Source organism: Aedes aegypti, chromosome 2 (genome assembly GCF_002204515.2).
Source record: "Aedes aegypti strain LVP_AGWG chromosome 2, AaegL5.0 Primary Assembly, whole genome shotgun sequence".
Classification (NCBI taxonomy): Eukaryota; Metazoa; Arthropoda; class Insecta; order Diptera; family Culicidae; genus Aedes; species Aedes aegypti.
This window is the reverse complement of record NC_035108.1, coordinates 216653163-216666236: the sequence shown is the minus strand read 5'-3', so window position 1 is coordinate 216666236 and position 13074 is coordinate 216653163. Positions and strand designations below refer to the sequence as shown.

The window sequence follows — 13074 nt, the reverse complement described above, 5'->3', positions numbered from 1 at the left end:
CGCGCTCCAATTCTTTTTGAGTATTCGATGCAAAGCTGTACGTTGAAAAGAGTCTCAACCATTAAAGATCTAGGTATCACCCTGGACAACAAACTGCGTTTCAACGAGCACATATCGTCGGTGATAGCTAAGGCCTACGCAGTACTCGGTGTAATCATCAGGAACACTCGGGATTTCAATGATATTTACTGCCTGAAAACATTATACATCTCGTTGGTTCGCAGCCTTTTGGAATACGGCGTTGTGGTCTGGAGCCCGTATCACGCTGTGCAGATTGACCGCATCGAACGTGTTCAGAAATGCTTTGTCAGGTTTGCACTTCGTAGACTACCATGGCGTAATAGATTTCGACTCCCTGCTTATGAAAACCGATGCGCACTCATCAGTCTTCCGACGTTGGCAACTAGGAGAACATATCTTCAGAGGCTTTTCGTGTTCGACCTACTGGAGAACAACGTTGACTGTCCGGATATTTTGGAAAAGCTTCGTTTCAATGCTCCAGGTAGAACGATACGGCGTACTGACTTCTTTCGACGATCGGCACATCGCACACAGTATGGACAACACAACCCACTCGATGTTTGCTGCCAAGTTTTTAATGATGTGTATCACATGTATGATTTTAATTTGTGTAAATCTGCGTTCAAATCTAGAATAAGTAATTAAGTTTTAGTCTGTGCGATGTTAAAATATCGAAGACTGTAAATAAATAAATAAAAATTCCAGTTCGTTCGAATCCCGCCGGGGACTTCGACAGGGTGATGGACTTTCGTGCCTGCTGTTCAACATCGCGCTAGAAGGTGTCATGCGGAGAGCCGGGTTCAATAACCGAGGTACGATTTTCACAAGATCCAGCCAATTTGTTTGCTTCGCGGATGATATGGATATTGTCGGCAGAACATTTGGAACGGTGGCAGACCTGTACACCCGCCTGAAACGTGAAGCGACAAAAGTCGGCCTGATGGTGAATGCGTCAAAAACAAAGTACATGCTGATAGGCGGAACCGAGCGCGACAGAGCCCGCCTGGGAAGCAGTGTTACGATAGACGGGGATACTTTTGAGGTGGTTGATGAGTTCGTCTACCTCGGATCCTTGTTAACGGCTGATAACAACGTTAGTCGTGAAATACGGAGACGCATCATCAGTGGAAGTCGCGCCTACTATGGGCTCCAGAAGAAGCTGCGGTCGAGAAAGATTCACCCTCGCACCAAATGTACCATGTACAAAACGCTTATAAGACCGGTGGTCCTCTATGGACATGAAGCATGGACCATGCTGGAAGAGGACCTGCAAGCACCTGGAGTGTTCGAACGAAGGGTGCTTAGGACGATCTTTGGCGGAGTACAGGAAAACGGTGTGTGGCGGCGGAGAATGAACCACGAGCTCGCTAGGCTCTTCGGCGAACCCAGTATCCAGAAGGTTGCGAAAGCCGGAAGGGTGCGCTGGGCAGGGCATGTTGCAAGACTACCGGACAACAATCCTGCAAAGATGGTGTTCGCGTCGAATCCGGTTGGCACAAGAAGGCGAGGAGCACAGCGAGCGAGGTGGCTTGATCAGGTGCAACAAGATCTGGAGAACGTGGGCCAAAATCGAAGTTGGAGAGACACAGCCATGGACCGAGTAAATTGGCGTAACATCGTTAACGAGGTTTCATCAAATTAATTGATGTAATACCAACTAAATAAATAAATAATAATGATGACATTTCGACTCTGACATTGTTGGACAAGACATCAAAAGACATAATAATGCTAAAATATTAACCCGTATAGGCCTGAGTGAAAGAAAAAAAACTGAAACCCTCGCCGCTCAGCGAATTCTTAACGGATTCAAATGATTTTTTGTTAGTTCACTGGCCCACATATCTAGTATCTGTAAGTGGCCAGAGGAACTCGGAAATATTCCTGTGGCCGGTGGGTCACTGGGTCAAGTCGGGTAAAAAAGGGCTATTTTTTGGGACATGCCAAGTTACCTTAATTTATTTGCAATGACAATCATTCTGATTTGCATAAATTATTAAGATCTGATATTCAACATTATGAATTAAGAGTTTTGCACCGTTTAAAATATACCTAATGTGGCCATTCGGACGTAATGCCCAGAAGAACTGGCAGTGGATTTGTTGGATACTAAACCGTTTCAACTCTCGAAAAGTAGAAATTCAACATAATTATGCACTAAAATGCGTTCCCATAAGCTTGGCGCAGATGTTCAGATTCAAATTCGCCACTTTATCATAAGTTTGAGGCGTCTCTAGACTCGAAAATGGTCATTTCTAGGATAAATCAAATGCAGAACTCATAGTTATCCAATTCAATCGTTTCTCAAAAAGTTTACACTGATGCAATTTTTCTAAAATTCCGTCATGTAGTGGCCACATTATAGCCGATTCTAGAAATTATCTGTGTCTTGAAATTTGCCTACCTTCAGGGGCACAAACGCACAGTACCCTTCTCACCCGACCTGACCCAGTGATCCACCGGAATAACTCCGGCCACAAGAATATTTCCGCGTTCCTCTGTCCACTTCTAGAAACTAGATATGTGAGCCAGTATACTGACAAAAAATCATTTGAATCCATTAAGAATTCGCTGAGCGGTGTAGGTTTTAGAATTTTTGCTTTCACTCAGGCCTATACGGGTTAATTAACAATTGTGCAATAGTTGCACATTATTGATGTTCGATAAAAAATTGCCTTAGTGAATGAAAATGATTAAAACAATAAAATAAACAGTAAATGGATTGAGAGGCCTGCCTTAGCCGAGTGGTTAGAAATCACGGCTAAAAAACAAACCTCGCTGAAGGTATTTGGGTTCGATTCACAGTCGGTCCAAGATCTTTTCGTAATGGAAATGTTCTTGAGTTCCCTGCGCATAGAGTAGGGTCGGTGTTCCCTTAGTGGACAGTCCCCTATAGTCGGACAAGTGGCTTTTTACGGCCGTTTTGCTATAAATCTTTTCAAAATCTTTTAAAATATTTTTTGACATAAAGGTCAGGAGCTATTAACCTAAGTACCATTGATACACAGCTTGATATTGTTGAAAAAAAAATGATCGAAATAATTAGTTTTGCTTAAAATTTGAACTCCCTTGCGCCTATAGTTAACCTATTGTTCCTATAGTAGCCCTACTGAGAGAAACTATTTTTATTATACAAATAATTGATGAAATTAGAACTTTTTTTACATCAAACGAAAGCTTTTAATCCACACTGTGTAGGAAAAATATAAAAGTTTTGTAAAAATACGATTTTGATAAGTATTTTGCCAACGCCGTGATGCTAGTGCTACTATAGGAACAAAAATTAGAAATAGTGCTACTATAGGCACATGTATTCCTATAGTGGCACACGCGATAATAAATACAAACATTTGAGTTTTCATATTTCCCACAAAACCAAGATAACCCTTTCGGGACGGACCATATTTGAGTGATTATTTCAAAATTTACCTTATAAACTCATCATCTCGTAGAACAAAACATTCTTAATTTTGGCTATTCTATCACTCCATGAACTTTTTAGGGTCAAATTCAGACCAGCACAATTGTGCTGGTCCGTCCCCAAGGCGGTCGATGTTCGAAAAAAAAAAAATTTTATTTTTTTTTAAATTGTTCAAATCATGCCTTTTTAAAAAATTTTGGACCCGTATTTTTTTATTTCGTCATTAGGGTGCTTTTTCAGAAATAATTATATTTTTTTAATGTACATTGAAATTAAAAAAAATAATATACTCTAATTTATATGATTTTTTTTATAAATGGAACGGAAATAATGTACGAGAGATAAAAAAAATCATATTCTCTCTAAGATTCAAAGCATCACGTGACGATGACGTTTATCGAGATTATTCAAGAACTAGTCTACGTCATATAAAAATGGGTAAACATACATGTGCGAATAACTTGAAAACTAATTGTCTCAATCAAAACGTCTTGATTTTGCTATGTTTGTTTATATCCTCCTAAATTACGTGGGATTTTTCCTCAAAAATAATTATGCAATAAAAATTAAAATTGAAAATAATAATAAACCTTCGAATTGTTTAGTGGAATACCTATATATAAATGAAAACCTAATTGAGAACTATATCATTTTATTCCACTACAGTTTGTATCCTTTGACAGTTACGCATAATTCGACCTCCACTATAAGGCCGTTGTCAGAGTCGTGTACTAGACTCGAAAATTAAATTATTTTTTTAGAGACTCCCTCCAACCTCTTACACTCACATTACCTAACATATACACTATCACATTTGAAATCACATAGCCCTCCTTCAAATGATGCGAACGATGTTTTTGTTAAGGTTGGTAACATGGAACTACTTTATTTTAAATAACTGGAATCATTCATTTTATTCCTAGAGCTAAAATGGAAACGTCAAAATATTCAGTCTGCGTAAGCAGCTTCCCTAAACATTCATGTAAATTGACGTCATATGTGCCCGACAGCTTGGACGTTAATTAACAAGAATGGCGCATTTTCAAGTGCAAATAATTACCATAAAATTTCTTCTTCTTCTTTCTGACGCTAAAGTAGCCTGCTTCTCAACTTCTCATGAGCACTTCCACAGATATTAACTAACAGCTCTCTTTGTCAATCGACCAATGTTGCATGTGTATATCGTGTGACAGGTACGATCATACTCTACGCTCAAGAAAGTCAAGAAAATTCCCTTTACGAAAAGATGCTCGACCGGCTGGACTCTAACCTACGACCCTCAGCATGATCTTGCTTTGTACCTGCGCGTTTACCGTTATGGCTATCTGGCTCCCAATATCAAATTTACTTTATTTTATTTTTTACATCGAGTCTATTTGCTTAAAATGGAATTTAAGTCATTGTAATACAGTAGAGACCCGATTTTGTCAGCCCCCCCCCGATGAATTTTAGGCTGACAAAATGGGGAACCTGACAAAATCGGGACATATTTTTTGTTTCTGTTTTTCAAATTTTACCGTGTTAATATTTGATTATGAACTACGTTTACGACCTACATAGCCTTTAAAGGGGGCGAGGGACATGGGCATAGTCAGGTTTTTTTGTTTATCAGGGGGAGAAAAGCGGCCCTCACAACTTCATTCTCAAATTTCGCGCCAAAGGATCCCTTTGATCGGCAATGTTGCTCTGGCCTGTAAGACAACCGGCATCAATCTAAATCTACCTAACCGTTGAATTATCTAAGAATTTTTCTTAGGACACCGGAATTCCTAAGAAAAATCAAACGAAAATTTCTTTGGGTTTTTTTTTTCAGAATTTCTTTTAAAATGGCATCAGTAATTGCCTCGAAGCTCTTCTTGCAATTCCTTTAAGTATAATTCATCGAATATTTCAACTGGAGATTTCTATGTAAATTTTAAAACATTTTTAAATTCATCATTCAATTTTATAGAATTGTTTTTGAAGTTTCGCAAGAATTTCATCAAGAGTTTGACCTGGAATTGTTGTAAAAAATTGTTTCCGGTATAAAAATTAAAAAATAATATTTTAAGAAACTTTTTTTAGTTTGCGATTTTTTGGTGTTCTTAGAGGTATTCATAAATGATATTCGATAAAGTCGTGAATAAATATCTATAATTATTTCTATACCTATGGGATGATTAAATGCTTGAAAAAGATCTTTGTGAAATTCCTGGTCGAATTATTGAAAAATCTCGTGAGATGATTCCAGAAAGGATCCTTCATAATCTTAACAATTTTGCAAAAAAAATAGAAGGGAAATAAGAGGAATTCCTGAAGGATTCTCTAAGACAGTTTTAAGAGGAGTTTTTGAAACTATTTATGAGTCCTAGGCCAAACTACATTAAGAATACTGTGAGCGAATTTCATCAAAATGTAGTTTTGAAGGGATACTTTTAAGAGCTTATAGAGTTATTCAAGGCAGAAAACCAATAAAACATTAGGAGCAAATTGTAAAGGAAATCTTCGAGATTTACTTTAAAAAAAAACCCTGAAAGAATGTAACAAAATGTGGCCAATGAGTTAAATTTCCAGTACAAACGGTTGACTGGTTCTCTAGATTTGTGCTCTTGAAAATTCGAGTTTTGGTTTCGATGCATCTTAACCTTTAGAGAAATGCTTAGAGGAATTCATGAATGAACCTACATACCAAATTTCTTTTTCGTGAACTCGGCTGTGTTTTTCGGTTTTTTATTTTAAATAAATAATTACCAGGTTGCCAAGTAACGAAGCACGATTTACTGATACTCGAGAATGTATGTAATCCGTTTGTCGACTACTCAGGTGTGCATGTCTCCATTGCGGACTGTTGATAAAACCTTCGATCAATTTCTGGCAAGATGTTTTCAAAAAGTCTGATGTTTGGTAGACTTTTTAAGTTTTATAATCTACCATGACGTAACTACTGTATAAATACGAGTGCTGGAGATAATCTTTGAAAAATTCAGACCCAAGATTAATTCTCTTAGTAAAATTGTTCTTTTGTACAGAGGGAAGAAGGATTGCCATTGCCCCCTCTGGCTACGCCCATGCGTGCATGACATCGAACATCATCATCAGTATTAATGTAAACAGGTACTACATGACGAAGATAATTTTTGGATATATTCAAGATAGGCTGACAAAATCGGGTCAAAAAGCTGACAAAATCGGGGGCAGACAAAATCGGGGGCTGTCAAAATCGGGTCAGTACTGTATTAGTTTTTAGTAGTGTGTAGGATTGAAAGAACTATGACGGATAGCTTACATATAACAGGGAATTCAAAAATCCATTTAAAAAGGATTGACAAAATCAGGTCAATAACTATATTAAAAAATGAATTTGATTTTTGAAATTGTTACATACATATATTCCAGCTAATTTAAAAATTACATAGAACAATCATTTTTTTTTAATGTATTTAAATATTTGGAAACTACCTGATTTGAAAATAAAGACACTGGCAATGCTTCTAATAAGACAATACAGAAGACAGCTGCAAACAGTAGACTTTTTGGTTTGCCATGAGCTTTTAAAGTTTCGCAATCGGTGTAACCGTTAGATTACTAAGGAAAATGTAATGCTCGACCATACTCGTAAGTTTTGTTTTCCATTTCGTTTCGGTTGCATGTACATTTTAAGCTGTCAATCCAACCGTGGAAAGTTTCCTGAAAAGCATTATGTACGATTATGGCCTTTAAAGGGAGCATCACACGAATCAACGGACTAGCATGCAACGCCAAATGGCACAATCGTAATACGTATCTGACGAAAAAAATACTGCAGCGGGAATTGAACCTAAACTTCTTTGATCGATACTGCTAGTTACTTTGCAACACTTTACGCACGGCAACAAAGTACAGATTTTTATTTTTAATATATCAGCTTATCTAAATCTCAAAATTCAAGTTTTGGACAATATATTTTTAAACGTAAGAGGAATGAAACGATATTTTTTATATGAGCGGATAATCTAGACTCCATAACTTCATACATTGTTTAATAGTTAAGTAGAGTATTTCAAACGCATTTCATACATCATAAACAACATATTTGCAAGTAATACCAGCAGAAACCTTCCTTAGCCGAGTGGTTAGAGTCTACGACTAAAAAGCAAAGCCATGGTGTCTGGGTTCAATTCCCGGTCAGTCCAGGATCTTTTCGTAATGGAAATTTTTTTGACTTCCCTGGGCATAGAGTTTCATCGTACTTGCCACATAATATACGAATGTGAAAATCACAACTTTGGCAATGAACTCTAAGCTGAGAAGCAGGCTCTGTCCCAGTGAGGATGTAATGCCAAGAAGAAGAAGACCAGCATGGGCTGCATACATCAATAGTATGCCATTTAAAGGACTCTGTGGTTCGGAAGCAAATAGTAAGTAATGGTTTTCAGCTTCAGTTGTCAAATTTCATAAATATTATGGCAGATATTAACCGGCATACATTGTAGAACACCAAACCAAAGCTATGAGTTTCTGTTACATAGTTTTCGAACGGTACATCATCCTTATGATTCGTATGAAATCACTCATTCATGTTTTAATACAATATTATGCACTATTGTGGACATTAGAACCAGATTTAGCCACTTAATTCGACCAAAATACTGAAAATGAAAATTGGTAGTCTACAACGAACATCGACCGGGTAAGTGCCGGCACCAGCACAATTGTGCTGGTCCCACTTTGTCCCCCCAGAAATATTTGCTGTGTGAATCAATTCTCATATGGTCTTCACCATTTCAAAGAATGACTTTTTCACTCTCGATTAGTATCTGTGCATACCTAGAAAAAACGCATAGTTAAAAAGTTGCGACAGATAAAACTTTTTCAATTCTTACCGTGTTTGTTTACATTTTGTTTACCCTGAGCTGGTGTTTTCTAAACACGATGTAAACAAATTCTGTTGTGCTTAATTACAAGTAGCAATGATAATTAAATAATCGAAATCAAAAAAGTTTAGTAAAACAATGATTTATTAGCTAAAAGAATCATTCAAAGTGATGGGTGCCGAACAGCACAATTGTGCTGGTTCGTCCCGAAAAATAATAATAAAAATAATGACGCTAGCGTTATTTTTCGATTTTATACGATTTTTTGTTCTTAGCTATGCGGCTATTGGTACATCGACCCTATCATCGTACCAGTCACACGATATACGAATGCAAAAATGGCACACACGAAATACGAATGCAACTTTGGCAAAGAAAGCTCTCAGATAATAACTGTGGAAGTGCTCATTGGACTTTAAACTGAGAAACAGGCTCTGTCTCAGTGAGGACGTAATGCCAAGAAGAATAAGAAATGGATTGAGTTACTCACATTTATGGTGCAAACTCTCTAAATCGATTGTGCATGCACGATTGGTTAACCCAAGCTTGAACGAAATACAGGAGAATTGTTTCCTTCTATTGCTCCCTGCTCAGAATTTAATGAAGGAATTCCTTCTGTTTTACTGCACAATTTCACGCCACGTTCGTTCTTACGGTGGCAAAACATTCCTGCAAGTTTGCATTGGATGGGTCAGATGCAACGAGCCAGTGATGCAATGCACTTGGAGAACTGCATAAAAAGTGCAGTAAAACGTGCGAGAAAATTCAAACTCTTGTGGTATTCGCACTCCACACTCGAACGTCGAAGCACAATAGGAACCGAACAAGAAACAGCTTGCTTCACGTTTCGAAGAATTCGAAGCGTGATTCCAAATAAAGAGCTGCTATTGGAGCATAGAAATGGTGCTGTGTAGATAAAGGTTTATTCTTTGCTTAGCATAGTTTTCATTTGACTTTTATTTAAAACAAGTTTTGATATTTTTCATAAACTGGCTACAATAAACCTTGAAAGATTACACAACAGTACAAAATTAAATTGTGTGTATGTCCCTGAGATCAAACCAATTTGGGATGTGAATAGTTAGACGCAGTGTCCACTTAATATTTGGTATCACATGCTCTGGCTAATGTACTTGGAAGGAAGCACTACACTAGACAACGGATCATCCCGCAACGCTCAGTAGCACAATCGTAATAAGATTCTATCGAAAAGTTTTCCAACCTGAAGCAGGAATTTGAACCTACACTTCTTAGTACATTGTTGTAGCATTTATTTGCACTTACCTTTTATAATGTACAGCAAGCAAACAGCCTTCAGCAGCAGGCCATGTACATCCATTTTGGTTAACCTCTGATAAAATCATATGATGAGCAATAATGTAAGGAGCCGGCAGCAATTACTGCTTTCGTTGAAAATTTCTACATAGCATCATAAAGTTCCGCAAACTTTTGCAGCACATTGCGCACTGATGAATTTTTTCCCTCTTGTACACAAAAGCCACTAATTACAACTTTACTGAAGTCACTTAATTTTGAGTCAAAACTTCTACTGCTCCTGCACTACGATATAGAGTTCACTATCGGGTACATATCCCTCTTAATTTGATTTCCAATTACTGTACGTCAGTTTCACTGGCTTCTGCAATTTAGAGCAATGGATTTCATATGACAACTATGTATATATACATGTACACAAATAATTATTTCACACTTTGGCAGTCCCGTGAGTGCACATCTACGATTGGCACTGAAAGCGCGAAAAGGGAAACTTTTTACACTTGATCCATCGCCGCGAACGACAGAGACTTCTACGGAAAATACTTTAGCCTAACTTTCCCTGCGTTGATAGAGTCAGTTGGGTGGTGATTATCCTGGAAGAAAACGAAAAGCAAGAAAATGGAAACGTTAGAAGAGAACTTTTATATTATACGGATGAAACTGACAAGAACAAAAGAACAGTGTTTTTCTTCTTCTGGAAAAGTTTGTCTTCTCGACTCACTTAAACACCGGGAACGACATCACCGAGAGCAGCAAGTGTGACCATTTTGCATTTTAATAATTAATCAGATAAAGAATAATGATTTCAGCACACAGATGTTGTTACAGTATATTAGGATATGAGAACTTTCAAAGTGATTCGTAAATGCTTTCAACAAATTTATCATTTTTCGTGACGTTGCTCATGACACAAATTGCTCCCATTACGTGGGTCTCGGCATGACAATAATAATCGCATAAGCTCTCTACTTAAGTGTGTTCTGCTTGTATCTACCCCCGCTTCAGAGTAATTGTATTGCATTAACCGAATAATCTTCAGGAAGTCTCCTAAGTACACGTTCCACCTCCTTACAATCACTAACAGCAGAAATGTTAGTCTACTTGAGAAAATAAAAGAAATCAAAACTTATTGGTGCTCTTAAACCGAGCTAGAATGCGTAGATGGCGAATAGGGATAGAATAGGGATTGGTGCATCTTAATCAAAATTTCTAGTGATAACTTTGGAAGAAAAATCATCACAATCCTCTAATTGACAAGATTTTTGCAACTTGAGATAAATGAAACCGTAAATATTCATTTCAATTTGTAAAACTCTCGAAACCTAACCTCACTTTTGATCGCCTATAGACGTAACTTGACGAATAAATTTATGTAAGTAAGATAGGATGGTTATAAAGATTAGCCCAATTTCCACTAAAACACGAGCTTCTACCAGTAACAGAAAAAGAAGATCCCAAAAAAACAGCAAAAAAAAGTCATCTGAAAATAATCACTTAAAGAATTCTGCACTAAAATTGTCAGAAATCTCTCCAGGACTACCTCAAAAAAATCATCTAGGAGCAGAGATTTCTCCAAAGACTTTTTCACATAATTGTTATGCAGTTCTTCCACCATTTCAGAACGCAGTAAACATTGAACTCTCGTGCAAGATTCTGACACTGCTCACAAACCGTTCACTCAAAAATGCACATAACATAATAAAAAACTTTAAACTTCATTGAATATACATCATGCACGACTTATGGAACATTAAATGTTCCTAGATATCTTTTTCAATATTTGTACATTGAAATCTGCCATGAAAACAATTTTCCTTTAGCGTTCATTTTTTCAGCTCCTTCGGGTTCAAATTTTTGAACTGTTCAATATTCAAGCCTACTTAATCCTTCATTCAAAAGTTTGAACTGGAACGCAAACTGAACGCGTTAAAATGCAATACTGTCTTCCAAAATTAGTCTGAGATTTAATTCAGAGAACTTTGAAACAATGATTTCCGTGGTTATGGATGACACCATCAAAAATTTATGTCTCACACGAATTCTGCTTATGATATAAATAATAAAAATGAGTTTTATACTTTAAAAAGTAACGTCGGATACAATTCAATTTTTGATAACAAAATTTCAATTCGGTAAAATTGACAAATTACTATGAAGAATGCTGAAAAACCCTTAGGATATTGCCTACCAAAAGGCGTATTCCATGGTTCCAGTTTTTTTTTTCGATTTTTAAATAATAGAAAAAACAAATGACTTGTAAGAATTGGGCCTTTATATTTACATGGGTGATCAATATTACTCCATGTCAAAAATTCACATAAAACATTTTTTAAAACCTTCAATAAACGTAATACAGTTTGTAAACATGAGTGATATGTAGGGTGCAGAACCCCTTGGGCACTTCCATGATTTACTTTGGCAAGGGGAGTTTTTCTTAACCAAATTCTATGAAACTTGACAATACGAAGCCCTTCAGTTCAACGCATTTATTATTTATTATTTATTTACATCAATTAACACGATAAAACTTCGCCAACAATATTTCGCCAATTCACTCCATTCATGGCCGCTTCTCTCCATTCTCGATTGAGACCCAGACTCTCCAGGTTCTGGTGCACCTCGTCAATCCACCTAGCTCGCTACGCCCCACGTCTTCTTGTTCCGACCGGATTTGTGGTGAATACCATCTTTACAGGGTTGTTGTCTGGCATTCTTGCAACATGCCCTGCCCAACTTATCCTTTCAGCTTTAGCCACCTTCAGGATACTAGGTTCGCCGTAGAGTTGAGCGATTAGTAAAGATCTGGCCCGTTGTCGATCGGCCGTCAACGAAGCCGGCAAGATAACTTCCCACGAACTTGTTTACTACAGGTGACAGACGACGGAAGATGATCTGGGATAATACTTTGTAGGCCGTATTTAGAATGGTGATCGCTTCAAAAATCTCACAATCTAACTTGTCACCTTTCTTGTAGATGGGGCATATTTTCCCCTTTTTTCCACTCCTTCGGTAGCTGTTCTGTTTCCCAGATTGTGCCTATCAGTAGGCGCGGAAAAATGGCCAGCCTCACCGAGCATATCATTATGAGTTCAGCTCCGATACCATAGCTTTTGTTCTTGAGCTCGTAAATGGCATCCTTAACCTCCGTCGAAGTGGGGGCTGGTTGGTTTCCATCGACCACAGTACTGACGAAGGCATTTCCTCTGTTGTCTCGACCTTCATTGTCTGTGCTCCCAGCGCCAGGTGTTCGTCCAAGTGCTGCTTACTACATCCGATCACCACACGCTCGTTCATCAAGATGCTCCCATCCTTATCCCTGCACATCTCGGCTCGCGACACGAAGGCGTTGCGTTGAGCTTCTGATAGAACTTACTTGTTTCTTGAGACCGGCTCAGCTCTTCTTTCCTCTCCTCGAACTCCGTCTCCTACAGGTGGCATCTTTTTTCTTCCGATAAAGGTGGGTCTGCTGTTGCCGTTACCGTCCATAACGTTCCACGTTCTGCCGAGTCCCTTGCTGCAGCA

At 37.8% G+C, this 13074-nt stretch overlaps 1 protein-coding gene across 5 annotated transcripts in view; it reads right to left on the bottom strand.

Annotated features, from left to right (window-relative positions):
* LOC5578262 (Down syndrome cell adhesion molecule-like protein Dscam2) overlaps nucleotides 1–13074 on the bottom strand; it is a 573793-nt gene that overhangs the window by 449533 nt on the left and 111186 nt on the right. For all 5 annotated transcript variants that reach the window (XM_021843982.1, XM_021843984.1, XM_021843986.1 and 2 more), the window contains exon 2: nucleotides 9559–10145. In XM_021843982.1, the coding sequence (XP_021699674.1) occupies nucleotides 9559–9613 (55 nt within the window). In that variant the 5' untranslated portion in view covers nucleotides 9614–10145. The remainder of the gene's footprint in view (nucleotides 1–9558; nucleotides 10146–13074) is intronic.